Source organism: Mytilus trossulus, chromosome 8, assembly GCF_036588685.1.
Source record: "Mytilus trossulus isolate FHL-02 chromosome 8, PNRI_Mtr1.1.1.hap1, whole genome shotgun sequence".
NCBI classification, from domain to species: Eukaryota; Metazoa; Mollusca; class Bivalvia; order Mytilida; family Mytilidae; genus Mytilus; species Mytilus trossulus.
In genome coordinates, this window is record NC_086380.1 from 3,959,577 (window position 1) to 3,987,166 (window position 27,590).

At 32.5% G+C, this 27,590-nt stretch overlaps 2 protein-coding genes across 2 annotated transcripts; both read right to left on the bottom strand.

Moving 5' to 3' along the window:
* Window positions 1-539: 539 nt before the first annotated feature.
* Window positions 540-4,851, bottom strand: LOC134681528 (uncharacterized). The gene is made up of 2 exons (XM_063541169.1): window positions 3,889-4,851; window positions 540-1,340 (listed from the first exon to the last, which is right to left on the bottom strand). Exons 1-2 carry the CDS (start codon window positions 4,849-4,851, stop codon window positions 540-542), a joined length of 1,764 nt encoding a protein of 587 aa, XP_063397239.1.
* An 11,834-nt stretch (window positions 4,852-16,685) lies between these two features.
* On the bottom strand, window positions 16,686-23,801 carry LOC134681590 (glycolipid transfer protein-like). Its single transcript, XM_063541239.1, has 6 exons — window positions 23,644-23,801; window positions 22,597-22,652; window positions 21,357-21,478; window positions 20,374-20,524; window positions 18,682-18,759; window positions 16,686-17,292 (listed from the first exon to the last, which is right to left on the bottom strand). The coding sequence occupies exons 1-6, from the start codon at window positions 23,750-23,752 to the stop codon at window positions 17,188-17,190; spliced, it is 621 nt and encodes a 206-aa protein (XP_063397309.1). The 5' UTR covers window positions 23,753-23,801; the 3' UTR covers window positions 16,686-17,187.
* Window positions 23,802-27,590: the final 3,789 nt, after the last annotated feature.

Below are 27,590 nucleotides of genomic sequence, written 5' to 3' on the forward strand. Positions count from 1 at the left end.
AGGTATGTCTGTATGGCAGGTTTCATTTGACCTTATTTTTATATTAAACATTTCAGGGCGTGCAAACTTGTTTAAGCCTTGAGAACCAGAAGTACTAGTGTGTTTTAGCCCAGATTTGTATGTATTCGTATTATTATCTGATTTAGTCCTAAAGGCAATTATAAGGTGCACAGTTTTCTATGTTTTCAAACTATTTCTGTTTGAATCCATCCTGGTTTTCTTACTACAACTGAAAACATCATGTGACATATAGAAAATTGAACTCCCTAAAATTTGAACCCAGGTCAGTTTTCAAACCAGGGGGCAAATGTGAGCATACCAGCTATCAAATTGGACCTCAATATGTTAGTAAAGATGAAGAAAATTATGAACATGAATTACATGATGGAGAGATCTAACACAGGATATGTTCCAAAATTACTGAGACTCAACTAAGTTGACTGATTCTGTATGATATGTAATAAATAAACATAACACATTGTTAGTTGTAGTACATGTATCAAAGTCAGGTGATATCATTTGACTCCTTAGTGTATATTTTATCCAGAAGATAAATTGAATTTTGTCAAGTCTTTGCCATAGCCATTACATATTAAACCGGAAGACTCATTTTGTTTCAAGCAAATATATCTAGGATTCTCCAGTCCATCACTAAGCAGTACTTTACTATCCTTTCCATCTTTTGATATTACTATTATTCTATGAAATCCCCAGTCTGCTACAATAATGTTACCATAAGTATCTGTACAAAGTCCCATTGGTTCTGATAAATCCTGTGTATATTGCCAATTCTGTTTACCTGATTGATCAACACAGTATACTGTACCACCAACATAGTCACAATATATTACTATCTCATTACAGTAAACAATGTAATTCAGGTATGATGCACCCTCAACCTGTATTGACTTCAGTGTATTTCCTTCTAAGTCTATAATACGGATTTCATCTCTATTCAAACCTACAACAAGAGAATTATCTGATGATGATAATCCTAGGCATTGTTTTTCTAATGTGATAACTTTGGTTACTGTTTCATTCTCCATATTGAAAATCTTAATGGCTCTCTCCCAGGGATAAGTAATGGCAATAGTGTTCTGATTTATCTGTGTGACACTGAAGGCTTCACCAGGTATAGATAACTGTTTCTCAAGCTTGCCATCAGGAGCAAGAAGGATAACTTTGTTCAACCATTCCACTACGGGGCCGTAGTGATAGTCCGACAGCTCAATAGTCCGACTGTTCGATGGTCCGACAGCTCGATGGTCCGACGGTTCAATGGTCCGACAGTTCAATAGTCCGACAGTTCGGTAGTCCGACAGTTCAGTGTATTTCTGCTTCTATATTTGAATCGGAAGTCTCGTGTGGAATGAGGGTACTGTGCATATGTGATGAAAGTTGCAAGACAGGAATTGATTTGGAAGACTGCTTTTCATTATGAGGCTCGTACCGACTTCGCAGTCGAACCGGAAGTGGAACACGAACCGGAAGTGGAAGACGAACTGTAAGTTCGGTTCATTTGAATCGTCTGTTGAGACGAACCAAAAAAACAGTAGTCCGCTGAAAATAGTTCAAACCAAATGAAAAGTGATCCTACTTATCTATCGGAGGTCGGTCTCAAATGACTGTTTTTCACGTGTTCACACTACTCGGAGATTTAAAAAAAAATGTTATTTGGAAATGTGTATCCATATCTTCCATGAAAAATGATTCAACGAAATATCGGACAGTTAACTACAGCTGTGAACGGACCCAGTGACGAAAAGACGGACTAAGGTCCGAACGAACAACTTTAAGCCTTCTGTATCTTAACACAAAACCGGAAGTTAGATTTCTACTTCTAATTGAAGAAATCATCTTACTATAAGCACAATGGCACAAATCGACAATTCTACCAAAATAGCTTCCTGCGGGAGCTTATAAAAGCTCCTACATTTGATGGAAATTTATTGTTTATTAATCAATTTTATTAGTACAACCCAAATTTAGCTTAGCTATGATAATTAAGTATAAACCTGTGCAAGACGTATTGATTATGATCATTCTATTTGGTTCAAGTTGATTAATGTATATGCAGGTGCTTACCCTTCCGGAGCACATAGAAACACTCCAGTTTTTGGCGGCGTTCGTGTTTCTCAAGTCTTCAGTTTTCTATGTTGTGCTTTGTGTACTATTGTTTGTCTATTTGTATGTTGTTGTATTTTGTAGCCGTGGCGTTGTCAGTTTATTTTTGACTTATGAGTTTGAATGTCCCTCTAGTATCTTTCGCCTCTCTGCTTGGTCATCTAAGTTGAATATATTTGTTTGAAGATTGGCCCTGCACTCTTGCCTCCAACATCGCCAGTATATAGCATGAATCCTCTGTCGGTTTTTCTGGTATTTGAAACCGTTGTATATTAACACTTTTCCTCCGCGATTTCCAGCAATGACCCTAGCAGCCATTTTAGAGATGTAATGGTAAAGGGCAGCAGAGTCCTTTATATACCATCTTTTCATGGGAACTTTCAATTTACTCAAAGATGTCAATTTCAAAACAAAATTGACATTTCTATATAAGGAATAGGAGCCAATGCAGTGCCATATTTTGACACTTCCTGTGCTTGCATCATCAACGTGAAGACGCGCATCACCGTTATTAAACACGTGCAAAGTGAGAAATTCTTGAATAGCTTAAAATACGTTGAAATATGAAAGAATATTTTCTTATAAAAAATAAATAAAAAAGGGGGAATCAGCGGCACACGTGTCTGCAATAACAATCGCTTTTATGATAATCTAAGTATCAATATTCGTTTTTTTTAAACAAGTTATATCTTTAAAAAACATATTCAACGCATTTTTGATGTATTAAAGCAAGTATATGAAGTTAAAATCCAACCATTAATCTTTATCAGTTAATTTTTTATCATAGTTTAAAAATTGCACAATGCACATAGGGCTAACGCCTGACAATTCTTAGTCCTATAATGTAAGACTTTGTAGGTTTATATCGTCTTTATACGACGTTTTTTATCGGGAATTTTTTTTTAACAGTCAAAAGTCTCGTGGTTCAGAATTGATAGTAAAAAAGATCCGATTAAAAACGTCGAATGAAGACGATATATACCTAGCTATGAAAGTTTATATAATAGGACTAGAGGATTTGGAACGTCGAATATAGAGGGGGGATAGGATGGGTCCTGATCCCGAAATCCCGGGCTTAAAAAAATGAAATCCCGAAATCCCGGACTTAAAAACACGAAATCCCGAGGTCCCGAAATTTGAATAAAGAATTCCCGGATCCCGAAAGGGTCAATCCCGAAATCCTGAGCTTAAAACAGCCGATCCCGGGGTCCCGATGAAGGTCTTACCCACCCTCAATATACCTAGCTGTAAAGGTTTTTGAAATATAAAATGTACCCTGTGTTTAATAAGCATCTTTCTTTATTTAACGCTTCAACTAATTGGCGAATGTGGTGTAATTCAGCGACTTTCTCTTCCAAAACAAGTCGATCTTTATAGTATACGGTCTTTCTTGGGGGCTATGTAGTCCATATCGGGATACACCAACGATCTGAAAGTGGACATGAAATGACCTGGGCCCGTATATGTGTCGATATATTAAAACTAAAATAACTTTTTAATTCTTCAATGGATTTCCTAAAAATTTTAGTTTAGTGAAGGGACCATTTTCAGGTCTGTAGTGTAACCTATTTATATCATATCCGGTGTGATATGTCGGACTATCGAACCGTCGGACTATAGAACCGTCGGACTATCGAACTGTCGGACTATCGAACCGTCGGACTATTGAACTGTCGGACTATCGAACCGTCGGACTGTCGAGCGGACCCCATTCCCTTCCACTACTATAAGTCTTCCATCCATCAGACAAATCATGTCACTCACCCTCTCCATGTTGATCTCTATCTTTTTGTCAATGGTCATAGTCATCTTGTTTATGTTTGATTGTTCTTGTGATTCTACTTGTGCTTCCCTACTCACACTTGTTTCTTTCTTCAAATCCATATCTGTTTTCACAACAGTTAATTCTCCTAAGGATCCTAACTTTTTTATTAACTTTTTTACTTCATTGTTTTCCTCCATTTTGATGGTAAATTCTTTTGCCCTGTCGTCTCTTTCCAGATCATCTATGTATCGTTGACATAGATGTACTTTTTGTTCAATCTGATGAACACTTAGAAATGACTGGAGTTTTGAAGTGCGTGGTAAGACTGTATGTAACTGGTCTTGCATTGTTTCTAAGTTTTTCTGTTTTTCTTCAATTTCAGATCTTAAATCTGTGGCTTTTGATTTTTCCTGATTCAAGATGGTTTCTGCTTCTTGGTATATTTTATTCTCTAGGTGGGTTAAATGTTTATCTATTTCACTACGAAGTTTCACAATGAATTCCTTTATGCTTTTATATTCTTCTTCTCCCGCTTTAATGTTTTGTGATTTTTCATTTACAATTTTTCCTAAGAGGTGTAAGATGGAGTTAATTTCTTTTTCTACAAATTCTTTAGATTTTTCAATCTTGGTTTTCTCAACAACGCTAGCTAAACTTTTTATTCCCATACACTTTGAATGGCTATCAGAAATACATTCATCACAGCCAGGCATTAAATGACTGGGACAGTACAAGTTGAGTTGTTTACCATGTTTGTCACATTCTGTTTTGATAGTTCGAACAGATGGTTTATAACTTTTAATATCAATTGTTTTGTGAACTCGTGACAATTTATATCTTTTGTGATGACCAGAACATGTTGAACACAACCCTTCATCACAGTTGTAACACCAGATGACAGATTTAGTGGTCACTTTTCCTTCTATACAAGGTCCACATGGAATATGTTTACTGGATGCCATTTTCTAAAAATATCCAAGATAAAAGTTATATTGTATTCTTGTCGAGGTCCAAATAGTTAATTGTAAATGGATGGTGATATATGGCTCCGAAACGACAAATGGAAACAATTCAAAGAATAAAACTAACGCCCTGAATTATATGATTTATGCACAAAACAATGAGGGTAAAAGAAATATAATGTACAGCAAACTACAACCACTGAATATTAGGCTTGGGTCAGGGGCATGTTGAATGCTTATTGATTGTCTTTTGATGCGGTATAGTGTATTTGTTTACCATGCATTTAACCTATTATTTGCATTCATATATTGGTAACACTTCGTCCTCGTTTTCGCGGCATTGGCTTCAGCATACTCAGAATTGATTTCATGATAATAACATTAGGTTAAGTGAATTAAAATCCATGTAATTTAAACACAAAGTTTGACACTACAAAAGAAAGTTTGAGATTGATTTTAGGGGTAATGGTCCAAACAGATAAAAATAAAGGACTGAAAAGGGGCCAAAATAAGCATTTTTCTAGTTTTCAGGAAATAACTTGTGTGCAAGTGTATATATGGATCTGTCTTAAATTGTACCACAAGGTTCCATGTCACAAGGGTAAGGCTGATATAGGTGTTAAGGGTTATTGCCCTAACGGTTCAGGAATAAGGGAAAAAAAACATGCAATTTTATAGTTTCCAGACAATTGTGGGCAATTACTTAAAGGGGGGATGAACAAATATTTGTTGGAGGGGAGACTTTTATTTCATATTTTTTTTCTTTTTTTTTTCTTAAAATTTTCCTCTTTTACATCGATTATTTCTGATTTATATATAGAAGCAAAACATACTGATATGACATGATGTGTAAATTAGTATATGAAGTATTGTGCAATAGCAGGAAATCTTCAATTGCATATAGTATTGTTCTATAGCACAGTATTTCGTGAGTCTTTTGTACAGTATTGCACAATAGCACGAATTTTTCAATTGCACAGTATTGTACAATAGCAAGAAATCTTTAATTGCACCGTATTTTGCAATAGCAAGAAATATCCAAATATACAGTATTGCTCAATAGTACAATACAGCCCATTATCCAGAAATCTCAAATTGCACAGTATTGCATAATAGCAAGAAATCATCAATAGTACAGTATTGTACAATAGCAAGAAATCTTTAATTGCGTAGTCTTTTGCAATAGCAAAAAATATCCAAATGTACAGTATTGCCCAATAGCACAATACGGCCCAATATCCAGAAATCTTCAATTGCACAGTATTGCATAATAGCAAGAAATCATCAATTGCATATTATTGTGCAATAGCAAGACATCTTTAATTGTGCAGTATTTTGCAATAGCAAGAAATATCCAAATGTACAGTATTGCATAATAGCAAGAAATCATCAATTGCATATTATTGTGCAATAGCAAGACATCTTTAATTGTGCAGTATTTTGCAATAGCAAGAAATATCCAAATGTACAGTATTGCGCAATAGCACAATACTGCCCAATAAGAAGACATCATCGATTGCATAGTTTTATGAAATAGCATAAACTATCCAATCGCAAGACATGCACAATAGAAAGAAATCTTCAATTGCATAGTATTGCCCAATAGTACAGCATTGGGCAGGAGCACAATATTGCACAATATCACAGTATTGTGCAATAGCACATTATTGCCCAATAGCAAGGAATCCAATTGAAAATACATACAAATATTTTAACCCATTCAAAAATTTTAAGATGTTTCACCAGATTTATTTTGTGTTAGAAACCTATATTATGTCAAAATTTGTATCAGTATCAAGCTTGAATATTGTGTCCAAACTTGCACCAACTGTTCAGGGTTTGACCTCTACACCTACTGAGGTTACAGGCTGTACTCGGCAAGCATTTTATTCTTTGGTTCCACTAATGGCTTTTTCAAACAGCTTCACTCTTAAATAACTGGACAACCGGCCAAGCAATAAGAAACCAATGGTGTAGTTTCCATTTTAAAATACACAGTAGATAAGATTATATACTAATTATTCATTCCTGCAAAATACATATTGGAACAGTATACAGAATCAAAAATATCTTAAATACTGTCTGAAACGTTACAAACCATCTGTTAAGTTTGTTACCATTCTACACTGTGTGATAGATTTCATTGTGGTGAAGGGTCTCTATTCTTGGTATGCTAACTAAATGTAGTACTGGATCTATTGGGTCCATTATACACCTCTTTGCAGTTTATACCTAACAAGTCATTAAATACAATATTTAATATATCTTAAATAAATACCTTCAAGTGTTGTTATGACTAAATTTTAGTTCTCTTGTGTTGCTTCTTCAATATCAAATGTCCAGGTACACCCCCTGGTGATAAGAATATCTAATCTAAAATAGATATATATATGATCCTGATTCACCTAATCAGTAAATACTTATTAATAGATGACATGGACTTCAGTTGACCCAGATAAAAAACAAACTTTTTATCATCGGTAGGATTTGAATTTTCTATTAGTATAATAAGAGGAAATTGATATATGTTCTTTTGGAAGAATCTAGATATATTTTGTCTTTCACCTAATTTGTATGATGACAAAATATTTGCTGTTGTATGTTTAGTGTGGTGTTTTTCTGATTTTAACTTTATCCATATGTTGAAACAATATTTTCTGTGCATTAACATTTGTTTCAAGTTTGGAATCTTTCTCTCAATAACTTTTGCAATGTCATTATCATGATTAAGAGCTTCACTAGTAAAACAAAGATACTTTTTTTTAACTTTAAAACAAGTTAGTTTGTGTCTTGTCTTCAACAAACATTTAAGTAGGCTAAACATGGGGAGTACTATCTGGAGGCGGCATAAACCAATTGTATAAAGCTATGATAGAAGGTTTCCAGAATTCATGTTTGTATTGTCCTTGACATCATTTTCATGGTTCAGCAACTACTTGGTAACATTTTTTTCTATGTCATGTGAAGTTCTCACTTGCTATGAGAAATATGATAAATTTACATATAATTGGTATATGATTCCTTGCAACGTGTATACTTCTCAGTGGTCAATATTAAACTTGCATGAGTAGGTCCTTCTCTCAATACTGTAAGCTGTAGAACAACTATATATGTTGTGTTGTGAAATATTGTAAGGTGTACAATTGTCAGTCTGACAGATTTAATCCGACTTTGACCTCATTTTCATGGTTCAATAGTCAATTTTTTCAGAAGGTTCAATACCACAAAAGGAAGGTTGGGAGTGATTTTAGGGATGATGGTCACAACTGTTTAACTAGAGGCTCTAAAGAGCCTGTGTCGCTCACCTTGGTCTATGTGGATATTAAACAAAGGAAGCAGATGGATTCATGACAAAATCATGTGTTGGTGATGGTTATATGTTGTACATCTTACTTTATTGAACATTCTTGCTGCTTACAATTATCACTATCTATAATGAACTTGGCCCAGTAGTTTCTGTGGAAAATGTTACCTGTAGTAAAAATTTACAAATTTTATGAAAATTGTTTAAAATTGACAATAAAGGACAATAACTCCTTGGGGTCAATTGACCATTTTGGTCATGTTGACTTATTTGTAAATCTTACTTTGCTGAACCTTATTGCTGTTTACAGTTTATCTCTATCTATAATTATATTCAAGATAATAACCAAAAACAGAAAAAAATTCCTAAAATTACCAATTCAGGGGCAGCAACCCAACAACGGGTTGTCTAATTCATCTGAAAGTTTCAGGGCAGTTAGATCTTGACCTGATAAACAATATTACCCCATGTCAGATTTGCTCTAAATGCTTTGGTTTTTGAGTTACAAGCCAAAAACTGCATTTTACCCCTATGATCTATTTTTAGCCATGGCGGCCACCTTGGTTGGTTTGGCGGGTCACGCCACACATTTTTTAAACTAGATACACCAATGATGATTGTAGCCAAGTTTGGTTTAATTTGGCCCAGTAGTTTCAGAGAAGAAGATTTTTGTAAAAGTTAACGACGACGACGACGGACGACGGACGACGGACGCCAAGTGATGAGAAAAGGTCACTTGGCCCTTCGGGCCAGGTGAGCTAAAAATTAGGGGCCCAAAACAAGCATTTTTCTAGTGTCAGGATAATAGCATAATGTACAAGTATTTCAATTGCTCTGAAATTATATTGTTATGTTTAAAACCACAAGCAGAAGGTTTTGATTCGGGATTCTAGGGCCAAAGTTTAGGAATTAAGGGCCAAAAAGGTGCCAAAACAAGCACTTTTGTAGTTTCCACACAATATATTGGGAGTAATTGTATGGAACTCTCTGAAATTGTACCACAACGTACCATATAACAAAGGGAATGGTAGGGTTAAGTTTTGGGTTAATTGCCCAAAATATGTAGGAATTAGGGACCAAAAAGAAGCATGCATTTAATTTCCAAACAATCATGACAATAGCTTGTGTTTAAGTGTATGGATCTTGCTGAAGTTATACTACAAGGTTCAATACTACAAACTACTAAAAGCATGGGACTGACTTCAAGAGTTATTGCTCCAAGGGGGTTTCAAAAAGTTGGGGGGATACCATTTTTTAAGGGATTCCTTTTTTTTTAAATATTTTTCAAATTTCGAATTGTCAGACCACATTAATTTTGTGACAAAAAACTATATTATGTCAAAAATTTGATCTCAATCCAAATTCAGACACGAACAAGCTTGAATATTGTGACAAAATTTGCCCCAAATGTACAGGGTTAGACCACTGGGGTGTTATAAAGCTGCACCCTGGGGAGCACCTGGTTTATAGTTGTTTTAGCCTTCGTGGGGCTATATACTTCTGTAAAATAATTTTGAACAAATTTAGTTATACAGAGAAAATTTGAATAAATACTGTAAGTTATATTGTTTAACAACACTTTCAGCTCTATTGTGCTGTTTCATGGCAGTCATCTTTAATTGGTAGAGGAAACTGGAGTGCAAGGAGAGAACCACAAACCTTTGGTAGAAAAACTGACAATCCTAGTCAATCAAGATTGGATTCAAAACACACCTGCTAAGTGTGGGGTTGTATCTCAACAACCTCAGTGTTGACTGGCTAGTGATACAACATTTAGACTACTTAGACCGCTCTGTCACAGAGGTCCCTAACACTGTAGTATAAACTCAACTAAAATGCTTATGGATAATTTTAAGACCCAAAGGCTCACTTGAGTCAACAGATTTTACTCCTTACTAGAACACACCCGCGAAATCGCGGGAATTCAGAGCGTCATTGAAATTATGTAAAGTGTTGTTGGAAGAATTATGTAAAATATTGAATGACTGGATAATTTCAGCAAAAGTATCATAAGTCAAAGGTTATTGGGGACAGGAGAATGTGTTTTTTTTTTATTACCAAAATTCCCAATTTTGGTTTTCTATCAATTTCAATATGAACATTATACATTTAGTGGGGAATTTGAGCAAAAGTATCATAAGTCATAGGTTATTGAGGACAGGAAAATGTTTTTTTATATCCCTCCTCCTTTATTTCCAAAATTCCCAATTTTTGGTTTTCTATCAATTTCAATATGAACATAATACATTGAGTATGTTATGAACATTTAAGTAACGAGCCTCAGTAATTCAGTGGTTGTCGTTTGTTTATGTGTTACATATTTGTTTTTCGTTCATTTTTTGTACATGAATAAGGTCGCTAGTTTACTGGTTTGGATTTTGTTACCTTAATTGTCAGTTCGGGGCCTTTTAAGGGAGCTATAGTTTGATTTTTAGGGGGGAAAGGGGGGGGGGGGCTAGGATGAAAAATTTTGTTCTAGCTTTTTCAGCTCTAATCTCTGTCCTGCCTTTTTATTTTTCACTCTGTTCGGCTCTGCCTTTTTTTTATTAGTTTATCCTGACTATTTTTACCTAAATTGTCGTTCTGACTTTTTTTTTTAGCAAGTGTCTCATCCTGTTTTTTTTTTAAAAAAAAATCAAATGGTGGCACCCTAAAGCTAAGTATGCGGTATGGACTTTGCTCCTTGTTGAAGGTCGTACGGTGACCTATAGTTGTTAATTTCTGTGTCATTTTGGTCTCTTGTGGAGAGTTGTCTCAACATGGCTATCATACCACATCTTCTTTTTTTGTAATCAATGAATTTTGTAAAAGATTTAATAACTGGAGAATTTTAGAAAAGGTATCAAAAGTTCACTTGAATAATTGTAGCGCTTATCTGTATATTATGAACATTCATTACTATATAAATATAGTGTATTTACTTTCAATTTTAAGTTTACTAATCGATCCATGGTGGTCATTGATATAGTATACAGACCCTCTCTATTTAATAAACTATGTGACCGCCGTGGATAGTAAACTTGAAAATGATAACAGATAGAATTCCTAAAATACAATATACAGAAAAACGCAAACTGGAAGTCTAATCGGACTTAAAATTTCGTCCAATGACGTGACAATATCCGGATGCCTTTTTTCTCGTTTTCCTCCCAAAATAACTCAATCTGAATAATCATATGAATGGATGACAAATGCGACTATGCACTGTACCTATAGGACACATAGGCGTGTTGATTAATTTATTGTGGAAAGAAGAGAAGCGACACCAAAAATGAGGTCTTCTCGTTTAATAGTATAGATATCATTTAATTTGAATAACTTGTAGGTTTGATTGATTGACTGTTGGTGGCTTAACATTCAGTAGCAACTATTTCATGCATGTTCAGAAGTAAAATACTGAATCAGTGTAAGAATTTTTATTTAACATATACTAAATCAATAATATAAGCAAGGCACAGAAACAGCAGTGTATTCTACATGATAACAAATAAGTTTAATATGATAACATGATTAATCTACTGGTGTAAACAATTTTAAATAAAAAAACTGTGAATTCATCAGTTGTTGGATACCAATTTTTGTGGATTTCCTTGGTTAAAATTAAAAGCTCAACAAATAACTGGCCTCACGGTCATAAAACTTTCGAGCATGATTTATGTACTCAGACTCGAAAATCAACCAATCAAATTGCTGGATTTCAAGTTTTGAGCATGGTTTTTGTGCTCTGAGCACTGAGCAAAGTTTTATGCCTTCAAATCTTCTATTGTCATTGATACAGACTTTTTCAAAACCAAGGAATCAAATATCCACGAAAATTCAACTTTTCCCTTATTCAAGAAAATTGGTATCCACGAAAATAAATAAATCCACAGAAGTAATAACAGTTTTCTAATACAATTACTAGGTATAAGTGCATTTCTGCATAAAAAATACGTATCCAAATATCAAATTATTTCAGTCCTACAATTTCCAGCAGGTTTATTTTTAGCTGCCTTGTTTTGTATATATTAAGAAACAAACATTTTTATATTTGTGTAACATCATCAGAAAAAATTTAGATCATCAATAATAACTAAGTTAATTTATTCAGATTGCATATTATTAAATTTAGCTATAGTATCACTTGGTGCAAGAAAATTAGTACCGTCAATTTTATTGATAGGATTATGAAATAAAATCAACATGAATGCATCTGTTGTGGTGCTACACATACTCCCTCAACATCCAAAGTACTTAATAACAGTTAAATCAACAAATGGTATAAAAAGATTTAAATTTAAGTTGTCTTGGTGAGAGACATTTCAAAGAGTCATAATGCAAGATAGCAAGCAAAGCCCAAAGAGCACACAATACCTATGTCCTGTGCAAATGGAAATTAATGCAAAAATAGAATCGGATATTTAGAAGCTATTTAATCAGAAGAAAATAAAATGACTCTGTGTGAAAATGATGCACAAGAATCTGATACTCAAAGGTGTATAAATATTTTGTCAAATATGACTTTAGAAAATTCCATTACTGTTTTTAGATTAAAAATATAAAATTGAGCTTCTTTTTATCAATCTCTACAGTAATAAAGTTTTGAGGAAATCAATTCAGGTACATTGGAGTCAGTGTGTGGTATATGAAAAATTCAATTGGTTCAGGTCCCATAACAACAAAATCAAAAGGGAGAACTCATCCCTTTATAATAATAGTGTGTAAATATTACATGAAAAATGGTTAAAACAAATCTGAGAATTTTTAGGGAGTGTTGACAGAAAGACATATGGAGAAACAGAGGAACTGACAGACATTTGTATACCATAATACATACTGTGTTTGACAGGTTAAAAATAAAATTCAACAATAACAGAAAAGCAATATAACAACTTTAAACCCGTGCAAGAAAACACCTTATACCACTACCCAGTACCCACATATTATTACATGTATCATTTCTCCAGTTTCAGAATCTATAGAACTATGGGTTATTCTATTGTTCATGTCACAATATGAAACTAATCAAGTCACATAAATAGTTGTATTTCTATTGTTTAATTTAGTTAAAAAATATTGTATTTGCTGAATTAAACCAAAATGGATTAGACACAAGTAAAATCAAATCATACTTCTATTGTTAAGGAGGTTGTCAGTGAAACCAAGGATTTGTATAGTTAGAACTATACAAATCCTTGGTGAAACACAATGATTTAGTGTATGCTTTAAAAAATATTACCCACAATGCATTTGATTCTGAAACAGGAAATTAACATACAAAAATATATATATTTGTTTATGGCTATATCATACAAAATCCAACCATACAGTTTTTAATAAAATATTCAATATTGGAATGGTAGAGAATGTTAAAGGATTAAAATCATGATATTTGTTAGACCTTATACAAATATACAGTATTCTAATATGACGTGCTACTTTAGCTTTGGGTACAAAGCCATGTTCTAAATCGAATAGAACATGGGCTGCACGTGATTGACGTCACAATTGAAATTGCAACGTCGGATGAATTTTTAAACAACATCAGAGATACAAATGGACATTTTTGTTGGTGTTGCTCGCTAGAAAATTAAATAAAAACATTCTAAAAGTAAGTTACAATTTTTCTGTTCTTTTTTTATTAATAAACTGTTGATTTTTCTATAACATTTTTGTTCATCAATCAAAATGGCGACGTTTCGAGCGTCTACTATAGGTCCGCTTCGAAGAACAAAGTTCAAAATATTCCTATTAGAATCGAAATAATTCTATCTATTTGTAAACATTTAATACCTCGCTAACGCTCGGTATTAAGATATTAACAAATATAATGCCTACCCATGTTAAAATGAGCAAAGAGCATGGCATGAAAGAATTATTTCTTAAGCAGATTCAGGTGGAGGGTTCCGGGGTTGGAACTGCCCCCTTTTTTGGACAATCAATGCATTTGAATGGGGACATATAGTTGGAACCCCCCCCCCCTTTTTTAAATGTCTGGATCTGCCACTGATACACATCTTATATCATTATCTGATCATATAAATTATGTTGTAAATGATATAAAATAAAGCTTAGTATGTAAAAAACAATAGGTTTACACGTCTATACATAATATGCATAAACACCACACAAAGAAATTTCTATAAAAAAAAATACCATGATTTTTTTTGTACATTTTTTACCTCCCAAACAGCTATAGAGCTATAATATATTATTCAAAAAAAAACATGTTAAAGCATTTTCAAAATATAGTACAGCAGTATTATGATTAATGGTCATACTTATTCTGTGTAACATTAACTTTCACATTTTGAAATTGTTCACAGATTTTCAGAATTTAAGCAGTAATAAACAAATATTACACCAACTATAACTACCAAATTTGTGGTTATACTCTTGCATTTATTTTGTAGAAATAAAAAGCATTTTTTTAAATATATTTTAAGTTGAGTCTTTGTCCTTAAATGTCATTTTGAAACATCCCTTTTCACAATTATGCCATTTTAAACAATAAAATATGACTATAAATAGTGAGATCTAAAAGCACTAACAGATCTAAATAAATAATGAGAAGATGGACATGATTACCATGGAATGTACAAAAGTCCTGAAAAGCAGAATTTTCATTCTGATAACTCATGAGTATTTGATATGTTTTTCATTTAAATGAAACAAACCAAAGTGCTTGAGGTAAAAAATAACTTTGGAATTATCACTGTTATTATCAAAACTAAGAGCAATTGTGCTTGACTTGAGTCATTTGGCATATAGTCATGAGTTAGTGGAATTTCTAAATGAAAATTAAACTTTATGCAATAGTATTAATATTTTGGTTATTTTGGCAGGGACAGCTCTTTAAATGCAGGTAAAATATCACAACATTTTATATTGCACAGTATATCCTTTTTAATTCAATTTTTATCATCTTATTAAAATATATTATCTGATGTTAATGGTATCACCCATACAACTGTTTAAGCTCTATTTAAAAAATCTTTTTGGAATATCTATAAGAATACCTTTTAGGGAGCACTAGAATAAACATACCCCAGTATTAGTCCAGTCAATCTAAGATTTAACCTCAAACTAATTGCAACAGAAAATGTTTTAGTTCTAATCTATAGCTTTATGCCCTTTATATACACAGAAAAAAGTCCCATAAAATCTAACTTGAGGAAAAGTAAAAATTCAGCATTTTTAATTTCCTATGGAAATTAACATTGGAAGGGGAGATAACTCTTGCAAAAATGAGTCTTTTTTGGTCAGTTTTTGGTTGTTTTTCTTGAAATTTATGTAAAGTATGATACTTTGATGGGGTTATGAGTAAGTATTTGACTTAACTATAAAATCTTCTGCTCATGAAATGTACAAAACGGAAGTGTTATGGGTAGTTTTATTTTTTTCGTGCATTTTCCATTAAAGAAATTGCAAATTTGAAGGTTTGTGACCATTTAGAAAAAAACAATGTGAAAATTTGGTATTGTTTATATCTGTATATTATATTTTTGCAGCAACTTACTTATCTAAAGAAACTTTTAACCACAAAAAGAACAACATATGCTTAATTATTTTAACTAAATTTGAGATTCTTTACCTTAACATGTTGAAAAATTCAACAAATGGTTAACTAATGAATTACAAAATCTAGATTATAGCTTGATAAAAGATAAGAAAACACCTTTCCAGTTGTTTGATATACTCTAAAGACAGCTAAAGTATCAAGAATCAATACATTCTGATGAATAGAAGCAGTAGAGTAATAATTTTGTATCAATTTTTATTGATAGTTCTGCCTTTTTTGCAAGAGTTATCTCCCTTTTCAATGCAAATCTCCATAGGAATTTTAAATGGTGATTTTTTTTAATCTTCCTGAAGTTAGATTTTATGGGACTTTTTTCTGTGTATATTTGGGGTATAATACTAAAGATTAAAACTTAAAAAACTTCTGTTGCAATTACTTTCGGGTTGGGGTCAAATTTATGCTAGATTGACTGGACTATATATAACAATCTTATATAGTCAGACCAAACAAAGAAAAAACAAGAATGTGCTGGTCGTTCATATTTCAAACAAAATAGGTCTTACTAATAGATCTAACTTTATGAATTATTCATGGAAAATATTTGGTTAAAACATTTTTAAATATGTATATAAATATAAATTACAAAAAGATAAATATAATAGAGACAAGAAAGTTAAAAATCCTTTTCACATGAAAAAAATAATTTGTGACATAGGTCAACAATTACTTTCTGAGATCAATTAACCTTTTCTTCCCTTTCATAGTTATTTGAAATAAGTGATTTACATAGAATTTTAGTTCACAGTTTCTTCAATCACAGAAATCCATACAAATTGGTTATCCCCAAATACCGGTAGATAACATCCCTCAGGGGTCTACTTCCTATATACAAGGTGATAGGATGTGCCGCTGGAATAGGTCACCTTTTCAAGCTTGAAAATATGTGAAAAGGTCGAGAAAACTATCAGAAAGGTCAAAAAAGTTCAAAAAACTTTTTTTCTTCTATCATCTTTGTTGATGTTTTTCAATCTGGCTGTGATTTTATCAATAAATGTATCCACTTTTAATACATAACCCAAACAATACGGGAAAAGGTAACATTTATACCTAGGCAATATTAAAAGGTACCAGTATACATTTTCAAAATCTAGATTTTATGAAAAGGGTGAGTTAACAGAAACTCAGCGTCACCCCTATCATTTAAGTATTGAAGTGGCCCCCAAGTAACATCCTGAAGTTGAATGCATCCCTGAAGTTTAGCATTTTTCTATCATTAACAAATACTCCATGACTTTTCACACTTTATTGCACTATGATTCTCAATTACAATTGAGTGGGTAATGATGCTGATAAAAATGCCTTTCAATCCCCTGAATACATTTTGTTTTTGAATTAGAATCAGAATAGCCCTATTAAATCTGTTTCCCATTCCCATCCATAGATAGTTCTAACAGACTGGTGAATTACAATCTTTAAAATCTTGTCGTGTCCAAAATTCACTGAGTCTTCCACTAACCAAGCCATGTCTCTTCTACACTTTTACATCTGCATAGAGTCCAAGATCTTTAATTATTTTAATAACTGCATCATTATTTTTCTTCAAATTTATTAAGTAGGATTCCATATCTGCAATTACCTGAAATTGGATAAAAAATGGCTTAATGTCATCTTCAAAGAATAATTGATTGATTGAAGTGTTCTATAACTGATTGATTGATTAGTGTTTAATGCTACTTTCTAAACTTTTGCGTACTTCTTGTTTAGAGGGAACCACCAACTTTTGGTAGGAAATCCAAGTAAATTCAGATTGGAGTGGAGTGCACCTGCCAAGTGTGGAATTCTAACTCACAACCTCAGTGGTGACTGGCTAGTGATACAGTAGTTTGACTATTTAGACCGCTCAGCCAACAAGGCCCCTTGTGCTATACAAACACTGCATCAGCACAAAAAGACTAAATTGCCAGGACATTCAAAATATCCCATTAAATAAAAAAAGAATAATGTATATATTTACATGTACTACATGTACTACAGCAATATATTTAAAACATTAACAAAAATACAAGATTTATTTTCTATTGAAGAATCTACTAAATTATAATTCTGGTTCCTTTGGTACTATTTATAAATGTAAGGTATTTTTTTAATTAACAGCTGTGCCATGAGTGCATGATACTCCCTTCGCCTTATGTGGAAGTTTTATACAATAATCACAAAAAGTTTCTATGACAGTTTAAAGCAATAACCATAAATTGTTTTTGAGATACGACGGGACATGTGAAACACCCCATCTTTGTTTTTTTACAAAATATTCGATAACTTAAAAATTAAATTTTGAATCATTACCAAAAAGTAAACAAATCTTAAGATTAATATAACTAAGAAGTGTGTAAAGTTTTAAGCAATAATAAAAAATCGTTTTTGAGATACAGTGCGACATGTGAAAAAAAAACCTGTTTAAGTTACAAAGTGCAGTAACTCAAAAAATTTTAGTCTTATTTTCATAAAAAAATATACAGATCATTTGACCATCATAAGAAACAACTATATAAAGTTTCATGAAATTTTGATAAGTCATTCTCAAGTTACAGTGCGACATGTTTGAGCCGGACAGACAGACACGGGACATTTGTATACCATAATACGTACTGTCAAAATTTTTACAGGCTTATAAAAACTAAAATTTTAAAGTCTTACATGCATTTTGCCTTCAGATCTGATAAAGAGCTAAACTTAGTAGAAAAACACTTTCCAAATAATGAGGATCAATCAATTTTCGTGGATTGAGGAAAATTTGCATTATTGTGTATGTTTAATTTTGTGGTTTTGCCAAAGTGTGCATGTATTTTCATAGATAATTCATAATTAGTTGAAATTTTAACTTTTTGGTACATGTGTACTAAAAAAATCCATGAAAACTTAGACAACTGTAATTTGATACATTAAACAGACAGATATAGATTAGGGGGAGACTTCTGTAATCTTAAACTAAAGATTTTATATAGATGAGGGGGAGACAACTCACTTGTTCATCTTTCCCTTCTTCATTGAGAGCTAGTAATTTCATCAAATCAGGTCTGTAGGGTGCTGCTCTTGAAACAGTCTAAAATATTAAAGAATCATGTAAATGATATTACCATTGATAACATTCTATTTAAACTTTATATTTAAATTTTTGGTTGTTTTCTTTCATGCATGCTCAATTGTTGGTCACTTACTTTCATGCTCAAATTCTGGTTGCTTGCTTTCATGCTTACCTAATTGTTGGTTGCTTACTTTCATGCTAAATTTTTGGTTGCTTGCTTTCATGCTCAATTTCTGGTTGCTTTCTGTCATGCTTAATTGTTGGTTGCTTACTTTCATGCTCAATTTCTGGTTACTTTTTTTCATGCATACTTAATTGTTGGTTTCTTACTTTCATGCTGAATATTTGGTTGCTTACTTTCATGCTCAATTTCTGGTTGCTTTCTTTCATGCATACTTAATCGTTGGTTGCTTTCTTTCATGCTCAATTTCTGGTGGCTTACTTTCATGCTCAATTTCTGGTTACTTACTTTCATGCTCAATTTCTGGTGGCTTACTTTCATGCTCAAATTCTGGTTGCTTTCTTTCTTGCATTCTCAATTGTTGGTTGTTTACTTTCATGCTCAATTTTTGGTTGCTTTCTTTCAAGCTCAATTTTTAGTTGCTTAATTTTTTTTTAGCACTGTTTTCTTTTGTGCTTAATTTTTTGTTGTTGCTCTCTTTAATATTTGCTCAATTTTGTTTTTGTTGATACTTTTTTTGTGGATTGAGGAAAAATCAATATTCCTGTAAATAATTAGTTCCATGACAAGAGATTCTTAAAGTCATCATAACTATGAAAAATTTAGTGATGTATTCATGTATATTGTGGATTCATTGGTATTCATGAGATACCCATTAATGATGATTTCAAGTAATTAAATACTAGTCAAAATAAAATAATTTAGTTACTTTCACTGTGTCAAATAATGTAAAACAGGAAATTGACAATTTTTTCTGCATCCATGAAGACTTATACCAACATAATAATAAAATGAACCCAAAGTAGTTGTAAACCATTTACCAAGACCTCTCAAGATAATGAGACTTCCTAATTTTCTATACAAGTTGTCCAACATATATTTATACAGCTTACTATGCGGTTTTGACTTAACTCAATGTTGAAGGTTGTATAGTTACCTATATCTAGATATAGGAAGATGTGGTGTGAGTGCCAAAGAGACAACTCTCCATCCAAATAACAATTTAAAAAGTAAACCATTATAGGTTAAAGTACCGCCTTCAACACAGAGCCTTGGCTCACACCAAACAAAAAGCTATAAAGGGCCCCCAAATTACTAGTGTAAAACCAATGAACTAATCTATATAAACAAAACGAGAAATGAGAAACACATATATATTACATAAACAAACAACAACTACTGTACATCAGATTCCTGACTTAGGACAGGTGCAAACATTTGCAGCGGGATTTAACGTTTTAATGGATCCAAACCTTCTCCCTTTTTCTGAAACAATAGCATAACATCACAACATAGAAAAAGTCACGATAAAATATCAATTGGCAGACTTAACTCAATAAAAAAACGTATGATTACACAATCTGTTTATTTATACATCATGATGTCTCTGGTGGAGAGTTGCCTCATTTGCAATCATACCACATCTTCTTATTTTTATTTTATTAACTTACAGAAAAGACTGCTTTTACAATCATGCCATGGAATGGTTTAAGTGTTTCTTCATAAGCTTTCAAAATAATAGGACGGAACTTTGTCTCATCTGGTTCCTTTCTCAAACTGTCAATCAAATGTACCAGGAGCTGTTGTATAAAAAACAAGGCCCTGAAACACAATATAAATAACTTTCAATTTTTTTTCTTTACTAAGCAAAAAAAGAAACAAACTTAAGGTGGTACCCAACACTTCAACTAAAATTAATTTGGCTCGTTTAATTTTCTTAAAATTTTGACAAAGTATTTACTTTGACCCTTTGACAAAAATATAAAAATTTGAAAAAATTTGAACCAACCGTTTTATCAGAAAAATTACACTGGTTATATAGCAGTTTGACAAACACTTATTTTGATCATTGAGAAGCTTAATATTCCCTTGACAGCACAATGTAATTAAAACATTTAGCTGATTTTACAGAGTTACATTATATTATCTCCCTGTAGTGTTAGGTACCACCTTTATATAAACAACTTTGGTAAACCAGGAAATCAAATTTACATGAAAATTATATTTTTTCCTTAATCCACATAATTTGGAACCTACGAAAATAAAAAAATCAAAGTGTACTTATATGTTTTATTAAGCTATTTCTTGGTTCAAAAGTTTACCATTCAATATGTTCTAAGCTTTCATAATTTTCCTTTATAGAATCTACATAACTGTGGATAATTTTACTGTTCAAATCACACAAAAATTTAAAACAACAACAATGGCAATTGGTTAAATTTCTATTGTTTTAAGTAATTTTTAACAAACCACAATGTATAAGTGTATATGCTTTAAATTCAGGAAAAGTTCAAAATGCAAAAGACTTTTGCACAGAATTGTAACTAGATGAGTGGTAAAAAGGCACTCAGTTGATTTCATCTTACAGAAGTTATTTTGTTTAATGTAGATAAACATTAGTGCTATCATCAGGAAAGATTTTAATATACTGTACCTATTAAGCCACAGTGCACCAATCTGACCTTCTTTTGAAGTTTTGTTGTCTTTTTCATCTTGTAGAATAGCGTTTAATGTTGGAAATTTGTCTTTGTCCTCAGCTTGTCTTTTCCTTAATTTCTATACAAAAAAAGATTTGAAATAGCATGCTAAAAATAACTGTTAACCATGACCCAGCACAGGCAAATGAGAACATGATAAAATAAAAATTCAGGAATGATAAAAAAATATGCATAATTATTTAATGCAGACGTACGTGTGATTAATAAAACACCATTACTTTTTCTTTACAATTTAGCTGTACACATTTAAGTACTAACACCCTAGTCCTTCCATTCAGGGTTTTCTCAATCTTAAGGTGGTACCTAACACTACAGGGAGATAACTCTGTACAGTCAGCTAAATGTTATTATGTTATGTTGTGTTGTAAAAGGAAAATTAAGCTCCTCAACTGATCAAAATTGGTGTTTGCCAAACTGCTATACATGTTTCTAATGCAATTTGGATGTAACAAATTTTTTCATTGGCTAAAAGTTGCCGTCAAATCCACAGTTGACCAGGCGTAACTGAGGAGGGACCGGCCATTTCGAATTGATTGAATCAACGAATGGTCGATTACTACTATATAATCGTAATGAAAACAACACCTACCTCGAATTCGCCATTGTATTGTAATTTTATCTGAATTTGAAGCGTACAGGTAATGTAATAAACTCCAGTTTGTAAGATTTCATTTGTATGACGTCACGTTTAGCCATTACGCCTTTGTGCCAAAATCATTCATGAAGTTTCACGGATTTTTTTCTTTTTGTCAAATTTAGACATATTTCAAGTTTTATCGGATTTTTTTCTTTTTGTAATGCATTAAAATTGGAATAACAGTACTGTAGTTGAATAGTTGCCACCTTCAATTTTGATTTGACGGTCGAAAATCTCTGAAAAACTGAAGTATTGGAATTTTGTATGCATAACTATAGGTTATTATCATGAAAATTGGTTGCATTTTCCCTATAAAGGGTTTAATTTAGGAAAAGTACAATTAATGGTTCTTGCACTTGCTAAGTTTTAAAATTCCAGATATTGATGTGTTTTTATCCCCCCTAACATGTTTTTAATGAAATTACACCTGCATAAGTTTAATCTACAGCTATCATAGTCAGCTAGTAACACATACTTCAGAATGATATCACATATATATATATCTATACATATAGATTGGCAGAAATCAACAAACTTACTGATATATTGCCTGTTATGTCACTTTTTACAGGTTTGAAGGCAACTCCAAGTAAATCTGAAACAAAAACAGACTTCTTTTGTTACATGTTACAGGACTGAATGAGCATGATGAGCTTGTATTACAACTCACTTCAATACATTTAACACAGTTGAATTTAAAAACCATGAAATTGTTAGTCTCCATATCTTAATCATTTCTGGATACACATGAAACACAGATAGCACATCCTCAATTTAAGGAGATGTTGTTTAAGGTGCATAGAAATTAAGATACAATCCAGTTAACTTATTAATTCTATAAATAAACTTGGAACATGAGCTATGCTCATTGTTATAGTTCATTGTTGAAAGCCTATAAGTGACCTAAAGCTGTTAATTTTTGTGTCATTTGGTATCTTGTTAAGAGTTGTCTTATTGGCAAGCATACCATTTGCATACCACATCTTCTGTTTTTGAATACTGTGGATTCATTTATTTTCGTGGGTACCAATTCTCGTGGATTGAGAAGAACTTGCATATTCGTGGATATTTAATTTCATGGTTTTGCTGAAATCTGCATACAAACCTAAGGAAAAATTATCATTCGTTGAATATTTAATTTCGTCGTTTGACTATGCCCACGAAATCTGCGAAAATTGGTATCCAACGAATAATAATGAATCCACAGTAATAGAACAATTGAATATGACGTCATAACTTAAGTAACGTCACAACTAAAATCCCTAACAACAGAACCGAAATCGGAAACGTTAAGGTATTTCTGTTTCTCTTTTTAACATTGTTGATTTAAAAAAAAATCATAGACTTCGTCCCCATTCATAGGTAATTCCTGCCTCATATTATTCATGATCATTCATGTACGCATGTTATTATCTAGCTCAGAGAAGAAGGGATCATCATGACTTTTTCAATTCTTTAATTTTTGTATTCCTTATCTTTTTTACAGAAATATAAATATTATGTCCGATTAAGTTCAATAGTAATAAACCCTAAATTAGCTAGCTTGGAAAAGATATGGGACACGTCATGACTTTATGAATATTTACCAAAAATTGTAGTGGCACCCTCAGCTGCCTCTAAGAAGGGATCAAGTGTTATCTTTTCATCCTCAGGAACATCGGGAAACTGTTTAACTTTTGTAAAAAATGTTGTCATTGCAATGTTTGCTACTTATTTTCGTTCACAAAAATCACAAACGTCAAACGGAAAGCGAAACTTGATATCTAAATTTAGGGTGATCTTTGGCAAGGATACGACAGAAATACGAATTTGAGTAATATTTAGATGAACACAGGATAGTGTGGTGGTGGATGGTGACGGACGTCTTTTTATATTGTGCTTCAATTTGAAGAATTACTTGTACTGTTGGCGTTTATTTGTATCAGGAACATATCATAACATTGCATAATAACACTGGCGTGATACATTTTACCTTTTAAAAAAGTATTCCTACGAATTTTAGACAGAAAAACATTTTACATGTGACCCGCCAAAATCAAAAAGCGAGAAAACATGGCGGCCCTTGGCTGAAAAAGAAGTTTTTGCAGTCCACACACTACTTTTAGATTTTAATAAATAATCTATTCCAAAGTAAATATAATAATTGACATTTTAATAGAAAATTCCTAAATCCAGAAATTTTTATTGTGAAGAAATACTCAAGCTTCGGAAATTGTGATCCTGCATCAGTGTATGACCCTTTCCATCAAGAAACATTTTATCATTTGCATATAGCTGCATTTTAGTTTCATCATCATCAAATATACTTTTATCTGTGTGTGTTTGCGCTTACGCTTGACATTTACTTAAACCTAACTTGCTGTCTGCATTTGAGTTTTCCATATATATACTTTTATACCTGTGTTATCAATTGCTAATGACGGATAAAAAGCTTCTTAAATATTTGAAAAAAAGCTTTGAGCCACCCAACGGCGAACAAATACTCACCCCAGTGGTTCTCACTGATAGTAAGGGGAAATATCTACAAGCACAGTGTAGTTTACCCATTGAAAACAGTATCAGATGGTGGGACAAATCTGGCCGTAACTCAAAACAAGGTCTAAAGTGGTTACGTGATAATTTAGAAACAGAAATTGCACTAATAGGCAATATTTCACTCTATATTTGGGTTGGCACTTGCGACCTCACTGAATACAATCATCCTTATATAAAGCTGAGACAAGAACCTGAAGAAATTGTTCAATCTGTGATAAATAATTTCCAGAAAATTGCGGAAATTCTCAAGAATTACCCAGCTTGTAAATTAACTTTTTTTGAAATATCACCCTACTCAATATATGAATGGAACTCTCGTCGTTCACATCCGGACATTAAACAATTTATTGATCAGGACATCACTCTTGTTAAACATATCCTTCAGATTAATGATCACATCAGATATATAAACAACACATTGGAAACAAGAACTCCAGGATTCTCAATTGATTTATTTCACCCTGTCAATACCTCAAAAAAAGAATCAAGCCGGAAGGCAGTTGATCAGTACAACTTCAGTCTTTACAAAGACGGGATCCACCCAGATATCAATCTAGCTCGAGTTTGGCTCAGGAAAATAGCACATAAAGTCAAGAACGACTGTTGGTAGGCTGTTGGCTAGCGGTCAGGGTGGGACCTTCCACAGGTACCGTTGACACAGTATAGCTAGGCTAGGGTGGGACCTTCCACAGTGTCTAGTTATCTGTGTTGCAACAGTCCTGCCATACAGGGTTCTTTGGTAATATAAAACTGGGCATACAACATAAAGAACAACAATAATGGATCTAGTAAGAAAATCTTTGAGAAAAACCAATAGTGACAGTAAAATTTCATGTACAAATCAATATGAGAATAACTACACACTAAATATTGAGAAATCTTTAAAGAAAAAATTAGAATCAACCAAAAGAACAGAAATTGAATATGAAAATACAAAGGGTGGTATAACGTCTAAATTAGATGCAGTTTCCTTTGAACTCTTTATACATGCCTGTGAAAAATTCTACGGGGAATCCAATCTACATGAATTTACCAAAACAACTGCTACTGATAGACAGAGCAACAATGTTCAGTATACTTTCCATATAAAGACAAAAGATTCAGACCCGTTCAATTATACCATTAATGCATACCTTACAAAATGCTCATTATTGATTAATGGGAGAAATACGCAACATTTCATAAACAATGATGTGATACATATTCATAAGATTATGTCAAACACAACAATTCAAGGAGCAAAAGTGAATGTTGAACTTTTGAACAAAAATTTAGCCTCAAAATTAGAGTCAGCATTAGAGTCAATTGATCATTCTAAATCATCTTTAGAACCAACATCAGCCATATCCAACCCCCATAAAGCTATTGAAAAATGTCACAAATGCAATAGAATTTGCAAATCTAGAGCTGTACTATGTCAATTTGGCCATTGGGTGCATTATTCGTGCGACAAACTTTCGGAAAAAGATATACAAACCATTGAGAAAGATGAACAAAACTACATCTGTAAAAAATGTTCCAATTTATCACTTAAATCACCATCCAGATGTATAACTTTACAAAATAGCTCAGAAATTATCAGAAATAAAAGCATACTATCAACTGGAACCTCCACTTTAGCAAAATCTCTACTACTAGAAGAAATACAATGTAATGGTTGTGATGTCACTTTGGATAAAATAGAAAATAAATGTGTCAACTGTGATATGACATTTCATAATCAATGTTTAGATAAAACAACCGACCAATGTTTCTCATGTATTGGAATTGAGGACCAAGATACCGTCATAAACTCAGTAAATTTTCATCAAACTGGAGTGAAACAAACATCTCACAATCTTCAAAATTTAGACCTCAACAATTCTGGTCCTACACCAAATTTGATAACATCTTCTGTAAGCTCTGCCAAAAACACAGCCAATTTAGATAAACAGTCAGATCATAACACTGTCAACACTCAAAATGAAATACAAACATCAAGTAAGATGAAAGAATTAAGAACTCTAGAACTAAAATTGAAAAAGAAAGAGGAGCAATTAAAAATAAAGGAAGCAATGCTTAACGAAGATATGAAAGAAAAAACAAAGATTATGGATAGATTACATAAAGCTGAAATAAGAAACATTGAGCTCGAAAATACAATCAAAACTTTACAGACTAGAATTGAGCAAATACCTATAAAATCAGTAGTAAACAACTCTAATCCAACAAATTCTCAATCTAAAATTAAAGAGGAGGAAGATGAACTGATTATTGGCATGAGAAAAAGGGTCACAAAATTTGTACTTAATAAAATCGACAAAGAATTGAACAAACTAGAATCAAACAATGATCATTCAGAACACAATACTGAAACGAGTTCTAATCCTCAATACAATTGTGAAAGACAAAACTACTCTGATAATTATTGGAATTACAACAATGGCTATTCAGGACAGTATAGAGATACTCAACCTTATTATAACTATCATCATAATTGGCAACAAGGACACAATGAAGACTCTTCGTCGTACCAAAATACAGAGTTTGCTCAAAACATTTGTACAGACAATCTTATTGAGATACAACCTACAAATGTTCACACGTCTACAATAAACTCAAAACCTGTGAATACTCAGCACACAACGTATTGTGACAAAAACAAGCTGCCAAAGTTCAATTGCAACTTAGAGAAAGTGAATAGAAATTCTCAGAATTATAGTGAAAAGTATACAAACCAATCGCAAGCTCAAAATTCTGAACATTATCTTCCTACCGTTGGACAGCCACTATTTTTTCATCCAACTCCTCAACAAACTCATTTTTTACACCTGGCCAGCCTCAACCCCAGCAGATACAAAGAACCGAACTTGTAAATAATGAGAAAGATGTAAATACTTGTACATATGAGACTCTGAATATTTTAGATTTTAATTGTAAAAATATCTTAACCTGTGGTCCGTTTTTTAAAGAAACAGAAAGTGATGTTGACATTTTTCTTTTACAAGAACATTGGTTA

What these genes read in the sequence shown, in the direction of transcription:
- LOC134681528 (XM_063541169.1), bottom strand. Translation starts at nt 4,851, where the DNA reads ATGGCATCCAGTAAACATATTCCATGTGGACCTTGTATAGAAGGAAAA. An exon ending in TAGAGATCAACATGGAGAGG is followed by an intron (nt 1,341 to 3,888) that starts GTGAGTGACATG and finishes ATTCAAATATAG; the next exon opens with AAGCAGAAATACACTGAACT.
- LOC134681590 (XM_063541239.1), bottom strand. Translation starts at nt 23,752, where the DNA reads ATGACAACATTTTTTACAAAAGTTAAACAGTTTCCCGATGTTCCTGAG. An exon ending in GGGTGCCACTACAATTTTTG is followed by an intron (nt 22,653 to 23,643) that starts GTAAATATTCAT and finishes TTTTTGTTTCAG; the next exon opens with ATTTACTTGGAGTTGCCTTC. An exon ending in ACATAACAGGCAATATATCA is followed by an intron (nt 21,479 to 22,596) that starts GTAAGTTTGTTG and finishes TTTTTTGTATAG; the next exon opens with AAATTAAGGAAAAGACAAGC.